The sequence below is a fragment of the Leptosomus discolor genome, chromosome 6 (genome assembly GCF_034619465.1).
Source record: "Leptosomus discolor isolate bLepDis1 chromosome 6, bLepDis1.hap2, whole genome shotgun sequence".
In the NCBI taxonomy this organism is placed as follows: Eukaryota; Metazoa; Chordata; class Aves; order Leptosomiformes; family Leptosomidae; genus Leptosomus; species Leptosomus discolor.
This window is the reverse complement of record NC_141396.1, coordinates 56,390,763-56,406,446: the sequence shown is the minus strand read 5'-3', so window position 1 is coordinate 56,406,446 and position 15,684 is coordinate 56,390,763. Positions and strand designations below refer to the sequence as shown.

General features: G+C 37.2%; 1 protein-coding gene across 3 annotated transcripts in view; it reads right to left on the bottom strand.

Annotated features, from left to right (window-relative positions):
- Positions 1-15,684, bottom strand: part of ESYT2 (extended synaptotagmin 2) — an 81,319-nt gene that overhangs the window by 23,925 nt on the left and 41,710 nt on the right. For all 3 annotated transcript variants that reach the window (XM_086466664.1, XM_086466665.1, XM_086466666.1), the window contains exon 7: positions 4,607-4,662. In XM_086466664.1, coding sequence (XP_086322790.1) covers positions 4,607-4,662 — 56 coding nt within the window. The remainder of the gene's footprint in view (positions 1-4,606; positions 4,663-15,684) is intronic.

The window sequence follows — 15,684 nt, the reverse complement described above, 5'->3', positions numbered from 1 at the left end:
AGGCTATTGCATATGTTTTCTTGACTGCATTGCATATAACCAAGCAGATGTTAACTGCTAATCTACTTCTGTATTTTAATAATGATTGAACTGTCCCTGAAAGTTTGGCTAACCATTCCTGCATTGTTATGAAACAAGATGTCCTCTTGAGCTAGGAGGACCATCATTTAAAACAGAAACACAAAGAAAACATTCTCGTGGCCGAGTAAACTATAGCCTAGGAAAGCAAAACAGGTTTTGTTCTGGCAAAAAGGGAGTGGCAGTACAATCACTCTGGCAATGAATTATTTAAAAAACCCAACCCCATACCCCTCCACAAACACAGAAAAAAAAAGATTTGCTAAGCTACAAGTTTACCCAGTTTGGGTCTGAACTGGCAAACCAGTACATTGTCAGACCAACACCGTGGGTTATACACATTGCGTACACTGGCAAAAAGGCAGACCGGGAGTGGTACAATTCACCATGGAAGACAAGTACCCAGGGAGATTTCAGGGGTACGTACAAAGGTTCAGAGAAAAAATTACAGAATTACTTGAGATATTCTGAACTGCAGGTGCACTCTCACAAAAGCTGGTGGAGCTGCTCCTCCCAAATACACTTTATGATTCTCCTTTTACAGTCTTTATGAAATTAAGATGCAGATAATGTTTGATTACTTAAAACATTTTTCAGATTAAGCACTTGTGTGTAATCACCTTGTGAAGTTTTTCTAAGACTGAATCTGCAGTTGGGAGTAGCTCTGACTCAGCAGCTAGTGTATTTATAAAAACAGGAAAGCTGCAATGAAATCTCATATATATTACATTTTCATTTGGGAAGAAAATTTCATGGTGAGCAATAACCATATTATGGTAGAGATGGGTAACAAATTAACCTACTAAATACAATCTGGCCCATTTCAACTTCACGCTGATCTTTCATGCCAGAGATGTGCAACCTGTACAGCCTGGATCCCCTTGGCTGCCCACTTCCACTGTACATCTAGATGAAGTACGATATGTGATAGAACATGGCTGACTTTTTAATGGCATCCAGTACAATAGGAACAGAAGAAACTCAAGGCTGCATCAAGATCAATGGACAGGTCTGTGCAGACCTCTGTTTATTCTCTGAAAGAAGCAACAGTGGACAACGTAAGATAATGCTCAGAGGAAAAGTTTCCTCTCCACTTCTGTGAGTTTGTTCACAGCTGTCCTAAAGAGGAGTCTTCATTCTCCTTCCTTTCTTGCAGATCTTATCCAGTCATACTTACCAAGGTTTTCATTCAATGTGAACACTGAACCCTACAAATTTATAGTTTCAGTAATTCTTAAGACAACTGCTACAAGATTATCATATTATTTGAAAATAAATAGCTTTAGTCATCATTGTAACACATGTTGCTTTTCAAACTTCTTCAGTTCCCTTTTGCTAAACATCCAATTTTCAACTTGTATGCTAAACTTTCTCTAAAATTAGACAAGAAAATAGAAACCTTTTTTTGTTAGAGTTGACATTAAAATTTAAGATAAACATCTCGGCCACTCTTAACATTAAAGGGAGGGCGGGAACCAAACAAGAAAAAAAAAAAAAAGCTGAGGTGATGGTAACTACACAAGCAACGATCACACTTTTACAAGTCTGATAACAATCTCCAGTAGAGAGATCAGGTAAGTTTGTTTTGTTCCTGCTTCTGTTAGTGTCCCTACCAGGCAAGAAGAGAAAGCTCTGCCTTTATGATCAGTACAGCGCATGCCTTAAGAACAGACGATTAATGGAGAAAACTAACTGACCTAGGTCAGAGAAAGCAAATGAGCAGTGCAAGAGAGGCAACGGTACCAGAGCTGCCTTGAAAGAGAGATTATCGTGCTCTTCTCTAGTATTTAGTTAAGATCACATACCTTATGAAATAAGCTAAAGGCATAAATAAACCTACCCTAGAGTAGCAAAAGGTTTAGAGATTGACTAATGCTCAAATGGAGCTACAGCAGATCTCCTCAAATAAGAGAAAGAAACAGCCCAAAGCACAACACAGCCAGTCACTGGGAGGATTTGCAATCCTTTATGCTAGGACCAAAGCCCAACTCTGTGATTCCAAAGGTCAGTCTCAAAATTTTATCTCAACATAAATGCTTGAATTCCACTAAAACATCTGAGAAATTAATATGAAAAATTAACAAGCATGAACAGAATTTCATGAAATTTTACACAGAGAAACAACTCAGAGCAGGTACCAGATATTCTGTTTTTAAAAACAGGGAGCTGGAGAAGAATACCAAAGATTGTAACCAAGTAATGAATTAAATTAATTCTAAAACAACGTGACACTTTCAAGCTGTTTAAAACATATGTAACCAGATAATAGCTAACTGGGATGCTCCCAGATGGAAAGTATTCTTCAGGAACACAAGGCAAAATTGACAATATTTTTCATTCTTTTATTACTTAAACTAAGAGGTCTGATCTATGGAAAACAGAGAGAAACCACTGATCAAACAACCGAGAAAGAAATCAATTTATACCCTTATGTTGATGCATCATTCATGAACAGCTTCTTAAGATCGTAAAACTCTACATCATTGATTCTAAGTACAATTACTTTTTCAGTTCACAAAAATGAGAGGTGTTAAATGCTACATATAGTTTATTATATTAAGTGTCTTCAAAAGCTCGATTTCAGTGCAGAAAAATAATTGGCAGTTCTCTACTCTTTTGTATTGCTCTCTATTTAGCTCTACTTAATTTTTACTGACAGAATAAGCAGTTATGTATTTTTCCTGCAACACATTTATTCATATTGCAGAGATGGCACATCTCTGACTTTTACTGTAACTCAAGCAACCATAACATAATTCCTCTTCTCGTCATCCACGTCCCCTCCTGACAGCACTTGAGTATTCTCACAGTCTGGCTTTTCCTCACGTAGAGATTTTAATTCCACTCCTCCATAAGCTATATTAATGATGGAATATGAATTACTTTTCTGTCCTCCTTCTTGTGGAGTCATATACAAAGAGCAATGGAAGTTGTTAACAATCTGACAGGGAAGCTTCCAGCAGCAAATGTGGAAATTCATTTAGAAGCCGACATTTGCAAGCAGAGTACGAGTAAGGAGTTCAGTGTGCAGCCAACAGCCACAGGACAAAAAAGGTGCCTATGGCAGCAGCAATCTCTTGTTCATCATTGTTTATACCATCTACAACATGTCAAGCTGCTGTACCAAAATATACCATCTATCTATGCAGATAAGAAAAACAAATACAGCACTGAAGAAATCTCTTGGCAAGGCAGAGCATGAGTCACCTCAGCTACAGTTACTATAGAAACTATACCACATCTAGATGGCACCACTTTATGCGTATGTGGCCAAGGTTGGTTGCTCTGGAAACCATAAACTTGAGCTATTTAGCGAGACTTTGTTTACATCCGAGGTTTTGTGTTTGCAGTCAGGCAAATATGTAGCATGACATGAATCTCAGGTGCCTAGTAGCTTAAGTACTAAATGTGAATCTATCAGTATTATGTCAAAATTTTGGAAGCAGTATTTTTGGAAGCCATTTTCTCACTCATGAAGAAAACCTCTTTCCTCACAGGCAGTCTTAAGCAGGCTTGAAACATAAGCAACTCTTGCAGCCATTAACCTACTTAATGCAAGTTTTAATTTCAAACTGTTCAACTGGGATTCCATGCAACGGCTTCACATGTCTAAGCAAAGCAAAAACCGTCTCAGTCACGCAATTGAGCACTAAAGGATTAATTTAATACCTAAATTCAAACTCTTGTTTTTAAACAATAAAAAATAACTCTGGAGTCAGCCAGCTCTTGAGACTATGGAATCAAATAAAAGGACTAGTCACAAAATCCAAGTGTGTATCATATCTGCTATTATCCCCCTAGCCATTGTCTCAATATTAAAAAGCCCCTAGGCAACTATTACAACTTGATAATTATAAATATAATCACAGATTCAATCTTATCAGGATTGCAGTGATTCAAAGCAGCTTGGTTTTTACCTCTATTTTCGGGGTTTTATCATGTACTATTTTGAAAAACTCTGAATAAGCCCAGCAGTTTTTCTATCTATGCACAGTCAATATTTTTGCTACTCCATTTGTTCTTCACATAATAAACTGAAAGTTTTAAAAGTAAGTACTCAAAGAGATTAGAAGCTTTATTTAATTGGATTACGATCTTAAGGTATCTCTAACTACCTCTACACAAGCAACTAGAGATGTATCAGCATACAAAGCCACGAGCCAAGACATTGTGAACCCACTGGCATAAAAATAAGGCTCTTTGTCATTCTCCTGTTTTAGGAGATGGCAGATAGGAAATTCACAAGATTCTCAAAATCTGGTAAGGCTGAGAACACTAAAAAAGCATATTAAAAATAATCTTTTCAAAATGTTTTTAAAAAGACCTACTAAATAGATACACTTTAGATGTACTTTCACTTGTAGCAAGATCACCACCTTCTACATATTAAGCAATTTCATATAATTCTAAATTAAGAGAGAACTGCTCAGAGTCATTAAATAAATAAAATTATTTAGCTGGTGATCTTCAGATTTTCCGGGGTTTATTGAGGTGGAGGAACATCAAACACTGCTTTACATATACTCACTTTAGTCCCGGAACATCCAGAAGATTGGTCAGTCCAGTCCAGTTAATTTCCAAAAGCTGTGAATTACACAGAAAAGGGCAGGGCGGGAGGCAAAGAAGATCAGCTTAGAATTCACAACACTGAAGAAATAAACCTCATTACTATAGATTATGGTCAGTGGAGGGTTAATAACCAGAGTTCCAGGATTTTCTTAAACAGAAAAACAAAACCTCTTTCATTCTAAATTATTTTTAGCCATGGCCTTTAAAAGAGAGTTATAAAAACAACTCGCCATCCACTTATCCACCCTTCCACACATACATATAAATACACACATGCACACCCCAATATACATGTGTATATAGAATGTGCTATATACAACGAATATCAACTAACAAAATGTGAACCTATTTTCTGGAGAAATATCTTCATATTCACCATAGACCTGTTATAGATGAACAGTAAGGAACATGAATTTGTAAGGCATAATAACCTGATCAAGAATCCCATCTGAGACCAGGAAAATAAAGAGATCTAGAAGACACGACCAATGGAAAGAATGAAGGATTACGAAGGTGGAGGAACGCTGTGAAAACAGCTTTGAAACAGAGGAGGCTGTTTTCAATGACATATACATTCTACCACTGATGCAGTAAAGAAGAAAGATACCAACAGGATTAACTATCAAAATGAGAAAAATCCTCAGAAATAATTAATAGGGATAACTCATTCCTAGATCATATATACTTCCTTTACTGAAAATCTTTACAGAATATTAGACATAGGAATGCTATAAAGGTACTTACTCTGTTTCAGGGCTGCAGCATTAACAACTGATTTCTAATGTCCCTTTCAATTCTATTATCTTCTAATTCTAGATAACAAAACTAGTGGAACAGAGTTTCCTTATCTCTCTTCTCATGGAAAACTTTCTGTTAACTGCATAGATGTTAATTGAATATAAGCAACAAACTAATCCAAACCCACCCAACTACCACCATGCTTCCAAATCCAACTAACTCAATCTAAGATTAAGTGCATGAAAAAGGCTAAAAGGATTTTGAGATTCCTCAGTTAAGAAACTATTTGTGGTGGTTCAGTTAAATGCTGAAACAAAACAATTAATCTCTACAAGAACACATGTTGCATCTTTTCACAATCACCCTACTTAAATTTCTATTAAAAAAACCAGCACACACCATTCTTTTATAAAGGATCTATTAATAGTTTAATTAGTGATTTCCTTTGTGAATACTTTGACTAAAGATAGCACATAATACATTTACTTTCATAAGGAGCACTGTTACTTAATATACTTTCATAATGGTGGCAAAACTTTTCAACAATGTTATCTATGGAGCACCTAGCCTACCTGTAACAAATAATTAAGCAGAAAAAAATCATTATCCTTTCAACGGAAAAGGTAGTAAAATTTAGTAACTAACTAATCCAAAACAAAAGGCAAGACATATCATGGGATGTACTGCAAGAATCTACATGAGCCCACAACATGCCCTTGCCAACAAAGGCAGCTAACGCCATCCCGGGCTGCATTAGGCAAAGCACTGCCAGCAGGCTGAGGGAGATGACCCTTCCCCTCTGCTCAGCACTGCTGAGGCCACACCTGGAGTGCTGTGTCCAGTTCTGGGCTCCTCAGCACATGGACATACTGGAGAGAGTCCACAAAGGGCCATGAGGATGATCAAAAGGGACTGGAGCACCTCTCCTGTAAGGAAAGGCTGAGAGAGCTGGGGCTGTTCAGTCCAAAGAAAAGGCAGCTTGGGGTGGACCTTATGAATGTCTATAAATACCTGAAGGGAAGGTGCAGAGAAGACAGAGCTGAGCTCTTCTCAGCGGTGCCCAGCAACAGGACCAGAGGCAACAGGCACAAACTGAAACACAGGAGGTTCCCTCTAAACATCAGGAAACACTTTTTTACTGCGAGGATGACAGCACTGGGACAGGTTGCCCAGAGAGGTTGTAGAGTCTCCACTTTTGGAGATACTCAAAGGCCATCTGGACAGTCCTGGACAATCTGCTCTAGGTGGCCCTGCTTGAGCAGGGGGGTCGGCCTAGATGACTTCCAGAGGTCACTGCCAACCTCAACTATTCTGTGATTCTGTGAACATTACAACAGAAACCAAACATTTGGTCCCAAACAGGGAATAAGATTAGTGTCTTCCTAACTATGCCATTCAGAAGGGTGAACAAACCTGCAGACTTCAACGGAATGCTTAAAATTTAACACTTGCCCTGCTGATATCCATTCAAAAAATTGCTGCAAGATTTTTCTTAGCCCCCTTCTTTTACCATATTACACTCCTGTGTCTCTGTGTAGGCAGAAGAGAAACCGAAATGGAGACTCCTCTACTATAGACATCTAACTTAAACTCCAGTGGATGATTGAAAGAAGCTTTCTGTGTACCTCCCTCAACTGCAAGGAGTCCAACAGAGATCTGCCATATTTCAACATTTAGAAACCAATGCACTTAGAACAAAATAATTTAATTTTATACAGATCCTTACAGTTTATCTGTTTGCTTCTTCTAAATGCAATTTTCTAAACCCTTCAGGATATTCATGTTTCCCAGATTCTGAAAGAATGAATGAAAATCAAAGCAACTTTTTCATTCTGTCATTATAGCATCAGACAGAAGAGAAGAGCTCTCACAATGATAGCTAAGCTTCACTATTTAGTTCTACCCAATTAATTTTCTTACTTCACATAATTTTATATTGTGTGGGTTAAAATGCAGTAAACAATAAACTTCTGCCAGTTGTATATATTTTATTATGTCTTTGTGTCCATCCTTTTCCCCTTGCTAATTACAGAGTATTTCCTTTATCCATCCATTTCACATACTCTTTTTTTTCCCAGGAATTACATTCAGTATCTCCACAGATACAATAATGATGAAATTACGATAGCAGAAAAAAAAAAAAAACAACATTTTTTTGTTCTGCTCTGACCCTTAACAAATACTTTTCTGAAGTATAACAAATAGCAGCAGTAACAGAGAACTGAAATGTAAAGCTTCAGACATTTTGCTGAACCTATGACTAACATGTTTCCTATAAGCTCCATTCTGTGGCCTTAGAAGTAACAGGAGCTTTCTAATAGGACACTGCAGAATTCATGCCACTGTGAAAACTTAGGTTGATTTTTAAGAGATTTCTAAACCCATATTTTGCAAGTTTCATCAGAAAGTTAATTTTTCCTTTTGATTTACTTTTCAGCACAATATCTCAAACAGGCACTGAAAATAGTATGTTGGAGGAGGCAAGAAAGTACCAGAATTCTGAACTTTTTACTAAACACCAATAATTTCTTTCTGCAGTTTGTGGTATAAAGAAATAAAACACTTCTTGCATTAGTTGCTGGTATCACTTCTGTTTTAGCCTTTACATCGCTGGTGAAATGCACCGCTGGATAAGTTGAAATGAAAACTTTTATTTTTCTGCTGGTAATTACATTTCACAATTAAAAGATTCTGTCTTTAGAACTACTATGTTCCAAAGACTTCCTCTCGCTTGGTCATTTATTTACTTGATGCTGTGTATTAAACTGATCTTGCAGAACAAAGTGAAACAAATATCTTGCAGGACAAAATTAAACATACCATCAGGTACTATTTAATATAAATCTGAATTTCCAAGTTCATGTGTTCATACCTGCATCCCATATTTAACAGTTTTACATACTGATGGTTTCAGAATAAAAGGAAAATAAGAAAAATGTTTGCATTTCCTTTCGATTTTTTCATGCTTTGTTCAGTATACTGCAGTTTAGTATATAGCCGTTAACATGGCAAAGTCCCGTGCTGCCTCCTAAATTAACCAAATTAAATGAACTGAGCAACATAACATATGTTGAAATTCAGCATTGAGAAACTTCTCCCACGCTAGATTGAAACATTTATCATAGTGGTTTCTCTAGCAATTGCCACATCCCAAAACAAAGAACATCCTATGAGATAACACTGAGAACTGAAAGATTTTCAATTTATGTGACTAAAAAGCATTTCAAAAGGTTGCAACGCAGCACATGAAATCTATGGTACAACCTCACTATCAAAACTTTGATAATTACACACCGCTTCTCAAAAACAAAGCTACCAATTCATTCTGCCATCAATCCTTAGACCATGAAGCATGTAAAAAATAATTACACAAAGAAACTGAAAAAATAGTGCCACTAAGAGTGGCCATTTAGCCAAGAAATGCAATTAGTACATATAATATCAGAAACTTCTGTTCATCTACTTATTGTACAGGAATAAATACAAAGACAGAGGTCAATTGCAGAAATGTTAAAGACAAATCCTCTTCCATTCAAAGTTGGAGCTAAGAAATTAAAAACATTATGAAGGTTAAGCACTTTACAGGATTATTAGAAAAGCTTTGCAAATAAATCTTAAGCCATGAAATGTTTTGGATGGAATACGAGCCTTCAAACTCCTGGTATAAAGCAAGCTTTCACTCTTCAGGCTTTGAAGGCAAATTCCCCTTGCAGGCAAGATTTCCTGAATTTGCCCACCACAGTGCTTCCTTTCCAGTTCTACCAGAAGAGCCCAGCAGTAATGAAGCACACTGATATCACTGCAGTAACACACACTCTAATCTTAGTCTACAGATACTAGTGACAATGCTTTTTTTTCATGTTGGGTTTTTTTTTGTTTTGTTTTGGGCCTCTTCCCACCCCATCACCCCACATTCCTCTCAATAAGGTTGTTTCAAGTCTGAACTTTTGGCTTCTAAACGTAATCAGACTTCACCATAAGATACACCTTTTGTAACATAAGAAGAGTTTTCCAAAAAGCAACACCAAGTTCAGGCAAAAAAAGCCTATACCTGCGGTAGTATGGAAATAGCACCGACAGCAGACAAACTCACAGCAGAGAGGGAAGAGTAGTCAAATCTACAGTATTGCGTGATACTCAAGAGTGACCCCTTCTAGCCATAGTCCAGCCAAACAACAAGGATTTTGATTCTACATTTTAGGCATCACCATGCCATGAACTTGCTGGAGAAGATGATGACCCCCTAACTTGTGGTTCTGACAGTAAGTTAAAGCAACATCAACACCCTAACAAACGGAAAAGCCTTACAGAGAAAAAGGGAGCAAGCACAAGACTGCCAGCTGATCCATCATTTTATGAAGCACTGAATATAAAAAAAAAACCCCATACTTAAAAAAAAAAAAAAGGTTTGACCTATAAATCTCAAAAATGGCTTAACAATATAATTTCCTTCTCTGTCACCACTTTGAGGAATGCATAATTCTCTTCATTTAGCTAAATTCAGGGAATGCCATCTGGTTTCTGCGGCAGAACTAACAGGGCACTGGAAAGACTGCATTCAGGATTTGTCACCAAGGCCTAAAGCAGGATTTCAGACACCAGTTACACTTTCCGATGAAGCAGTCTGTGTGTCATGTTATTCAAAGCTCTTTCAATTCTTCCTCTGCTCAGAGTAGCGAAAACAAATTATGTTTCTTCCCGGAAATCCAAGAAATTTGTGTCCTATCAAGGCTCTGTACTGAGAACTAATGCAACACACACATTGAAAGAGTTTTTAAAAAATATATATCCCTGCAGCCTATAAGAAAAGGTAGGCTAAAAACTGATGAGCATTTTTACATATTTAGTGTTCTCGATACCCTAGATGCCTTTACAAAAGGAAAAGAACGTACTGGAATGTAGAATATACAGGGCCATAACTAAAGTTCACAGCAGCACAAAACGCAGCCTCTAAACACTGCCAACCTTGTGGCTTGATTTGGCTGCCATAAGCACTACTAATTCTCAGAAGAGAAGCCACAAAGTATTTTAAAATGCTGATGAACAACTTCCTGCTAATCAAGTTATGGAAGTATAAGATTTCTGCAGGACAAATTTAAGCTCTTCTACAGAGCACAACCATACAATTCCATGGAATAAGTTGTGTTTCTTCCCACAAATTTATTGTAAGAAGGGGACTAACAAGCCCTCTTCTGTCACTTGTAAATGGTCATGCAGAAACACAGTACTGACTGTCTGTCAGTAAAATGCAGTCCATTACAATGCTAAACTGTGAATGTTATTGTAATAATTTAATAAATAACATTATCCAGTGTGTTTCCCCAGTAAATATATAATAAACTCACCCTCTCAAACAAGGCTTGACTACACAATATCATAGAAAGTAGAAATCACACTGGTTTTCATCACTGCTATAGGAAACACACCGTATCTCTGCACAGGAACAGTGTTTAACAGTAGCAAGTTTTTCAGTTTTAACTGTCTAAAGATTTAAGTAAGACAATAGCTACAGAGATAAGACGTTAAGAGTTAAGGTGAGCAGAAGAGGGATCACAGTTAGTCTTAACAAAAATCCAGTGCACCTTGCTGTGCTTCATAGAGTCAACCACTCAAAGCTACAGTTCAAGCCAATTCCTTCTACTTTCTACTGCTTTCTACCCTTCTAACAGTCCTGCATTTTGGTACACACCCTCACACTAGCACTGACACTCTCCTGACTCCTCAGTGAGCCAGCTCAAGATGCTAAAATACACCTGAAGAACAGGAAACTAGTCACTTCTTGTTGTGTTTAATATTCTGCCAGCTTATGTCCCTTAACCAGCTTCCTTCAGGAGCAGAAGTTTCAACACTGGTATAAGAGAGACAGTAACACTGAATGGGAGGGCACAGCAAGAGAAGAATACAGTACTGTGGAAACACTAACTGTGATGGCCCTTAAAACATCCCATAAGCTGTCAAAATTAAAAACTGATAAAATGTAGGTTATAGCAAATCGTAAGTACACAACATAACAGTGCAAATCACTCTCACTTTATATGCAACAAGACTAATTCTAAACAAACATTATTCTAACAATACCTATGCTTCAGAATTTATCCATGTGTTCCACAAACCCCTTTAAAGAGGTTAAAAAGTTTTGAAGCAAAGATACTGACAATCTCGTATGTTCTGAAGGCACTTTTCATCAACTAAAAGCTAAACCAAAATACTCTTCCACATTCTACACAATCACTTTATGTTTTTTCCCAGCCATTTCACCAGCACTCATTCTTGGGGCAAGCAACCCTTTTGAGTCTAATTTTCATCAGTACTGATAATTTTGAAAGTCACATCCAGCACTGAATTTTCCAAAGGCAGCCAATATTAAATGAAACTAAACCACCATTAAATAAATAAAAACTACAGGGCAGAACCCATTTGTAAAGCTAGTAGAGGGACAGCAGTGCTCAAGACAGCAAGAAGATGGCAAAACTGTGAATATAAAAATGAGAGCTTTGGAAGAGTTGCCCATTTTCCTGGAAGATATCCTGTTTTCCAGCCATTGGGACTTTTTTGGAACAATAGTATTGGTATTTTCATACGCCTGTTATGTTGGGTTTTTTAAAAAAAGAGAAAAGGGTTGGGTTAGGACATGCCTTCAATATTAAGTGTGCCCCTAAACAAGCTTTTGAGAACTGCCATTTTGCAGTACAGCTATAAGCCATATACACTTCTATAACTGAACCAAAAGTAAAAACAATTAACTGTGTGAAATTCTGTTCTAAAAGATAACTACACCTAGAGAAACAGAATATATGGTAAATATACATAATATTAACATAACGAGAAGTAAGGTGACAAACCTTACTCATCCTGACTATTTACAAAGTGCTAACTTCTCTCTAGCATTAAAGCTCAGAGACTTAAAAAGACTACTTCAAAACATTAGAATACACATATTTCTCTCTTGAAATATCTTACATATTTGGACATATTTTATAAGCTGATGAAACTTTTAGTTTCTTCTTCACAATAATAATAACAAAATACAGTATTTAAAAAGTTTCATATAAAGTCAGAACTCTTGCAATATCAAAAACTTCATGCATTACTCAGAAATACAAGACTGGTAAACTCAAACAAGTATGTTCAGAACTATTAATTTAGGCAGCATTGCCTTATATAGTCATTAAGGCCAGCAAAGAGATGATACAGAGCAAGCGGAATTGTTGCCAGTTACTTTAGACTGGAAAATATGAGAACAAAATCTAACGCTAGCTGCCAACTAATTCCTCTTCTCTTTAACAAAAATATCGAAGAAAAGCTTTCCTTGGCTGCAGCCACTTGCTCTCTAGTAAGAGGACAGAATTTGGTTACTGCTATAATAAGCATTATTTTACATTTTTCTACAGACATTAGAAAAATAAACACCAAGAAGACACGCTGCAGTGGGGAGAGAAGTCTGCTTGGAAAAAACTAAACATCCATGTATAACTGTCAAAATTATGGAAGAACTCGATTCAAAGATAGATTTTTTTGAACCATTCACCGTTAAGTTTGCTCAGACCTTGATGACTAGCTTAGTTTTTAACTGAAAGGAGGCTGAAAAACACTTCCAATAATTTTGTAACCAAATACTTTTGCAGAGGGGTTGACTTTTTAATTTTCATACTCTAGTCTCCTTCCCATCCTTTTTTGTCCCACTAAGTCAACCAGACCCCTAGTAAACTCACATAGGGCTAGAAGTAAAGACAAAATTACTCTCAACAAAGTGTTTCCCAAAGTTCAGAAAGCTACTGACCGCAAATGAGAAGTGCTTCACTTGGTGTATTTTCAGTTTCCTACCTCAGGTGCAAGTTGCCCGAGTTAAGCACTTCGCAAATGCACAGCACTTAGAGTGGATCAGGGCCAGAAAGGACTGGGCACAGGCACCAGAGCTCAAAGCTGACTGGAGAGGTAGCTGGGAGTACCAGAAACGAAAGGTTCAGACAAATGCTACTGGAGCACAATGCTGGGAAACGGAGCAAGTGTCAGGAACTGCCTATAAGCCTGCCTGCTGCTGAGCTCTCCTCCCTGTCCCCTGCCAGCTTTCCTACCTCTCCCTTAGAAAGCAACGAAGCAGCAGCAGGTGCAGGAGGTACCCTGGGAAAGCAGTCCAGGCGTACTGCACCGGGTCACGGCTCTGGCACCCAGTGTGGCAGAACGGCTTCTGCAGCAGGACTGTACACTGGCTTCTTTCTCAGGGAATACAAAACAGAACAGAGAGACAACACAAACCACACCTACAACATGAAGGTCATTCCTGTAGGAAAAAAAAAAAAAAAAAAGTAAAGCCTGTGTTCACACAGCTAAACCCTTCTCCCTGCTCCTCTAAAACAGGGTGTTTGCATTTATTGGATGGTCCCTGTAATGAGCTGGGCACTGTACGGAGTCTGGAAATTGCTTGGGAGAGCACTAAATAGCAAAATAATATCAAAGAGAATGCTAACAATTACACAGTGCAGACTACCATAAGGCAGTGTTCAATCCTTGTCATGGTCCTGCTTAGTTTGTTAGTATAAACATGTTAACAGATGCCCTACACTCATACTGCTCAGGCAGAGGGTAAAAATGAGACAAAACTTACGCAGACATCTCCTAATATTTAGATTCACTTCAAAGAAATAAGTGGAAACCCAAATTTCATTCATCCCAATATACTTTCCCAACCCTTTCCAAATAAGAGCAACGATGTTTTATCAGTTTTCCACAAACTATTTCATTTTAAAAAAACCTCACCAAATCATACACAAAACATTTTCAAATTCTTGCATGTTTTACTAAGATTTAAGTCCACATTCCCTCTAACTAAGCATATATGGTTTCTCCAGACAGATGAAACAAGCCACATAAACGATGCAAGTGACACCACAAGTTTTTCCTAGGCCATACATAAACACCCATACAAACCCATCTTTTCAACAAGTTGGCAAAAATTTATCATAGGACATTTCTTCAAAAGAATTGTGTTACAAAAATGTGATTTCATTGAAGGAAATAACAACATACCTCCTAAAGCTCTTGACGTAAAGAATTCACTCCCACCCCCAAGCCTTGAAAACTAGATAAACTTTTAGAGTTGCAGACTGCTGAGGAAACCAAGATGATCATTCTGAGACCATTTCAAAGTGCCTAAACACATATACTTGTCATTTATGACCTAGCAAAGTCTGAAACTGTTACATCTTGACATCACAAGTTTTACTGTTTAATTAGAATACAGCCAAGAAACAAAAGCTTCCAATAGAAAATATACTTCCAAGTAAGAGACAGAAACAATTAATTTCTTTAAAGAAGTCTGTGTAGCATAAGAATTTCCATGATGTTCACATTTTCTATTAAGGTCTCTTACTGATACTTATTAAAAGCAGTACCAAACTTCAAATCGCTGAAACTGCCTTACACAAACATATACAACATCAAAGAATTTTCTGCCAGCAAGTATGCAATGTGTATTATGTTCTCCTTTATATTTCTGTAAAATAAGACTGCTGTATGAACTTTGCAACATCTGTGAACATTTCTTGATTCATCTGTAGACCAAAAAATAAATTTCCTGGAAGTAGCAAAACCTAGACTAGAATTACTGTCATATTTTATAAGATTTAATTAAATTAAAACTGTAGAGTATTTGTTACTCACTTTCTGACACTGAAAATTACATTTGCTGTCTATCCTTTGTTCTACCAATGCTGCATCAAGTTACCAACAGACATACTGGCTTGTCAGCCAACCTTACCTGTGAGATTCAGACTACAGCTTTTGAAGTGAAAAAATCACTCCAAGGTGCAACAACTCACTACCTACAGTGCCTTATCACAGCGCAAACTCCAATGACATATATCTGTCATTTTAAAATAGAGGAAAGTGTTGAACTGAAATTGTATGACTACACCACCCAGGTTCCCAGCTTTTGAAAACCATATTAGTTTCAGACTTTGCACTTACTGTATTTTTAAAAGATCATATTTAAGTTCAGCATGAAAAGGCAAGGCAGCCATATAAAACACAGCTTCTCATGAAAAGTAACTATCAGGTAATTTGTGACAGGCCAAAATTCAGAAAACTTTGTAGCCTCAGGAAGCTTTCCTTAACTCATTTTCTTCAAATAACTCAGATGCAGAATTTTTCCTCCTCTTTGGTGAGCTAAGAATCATTCTCTTGAATTCTCTGAATCGAATTCAAGAGAATGTAAATATGTCTGGGATGACTACAATGTTATTGCATCTTGCAATAATTCTGGTGCCAGACTCCATGATACAAATTTGTATCAGCTGAGAA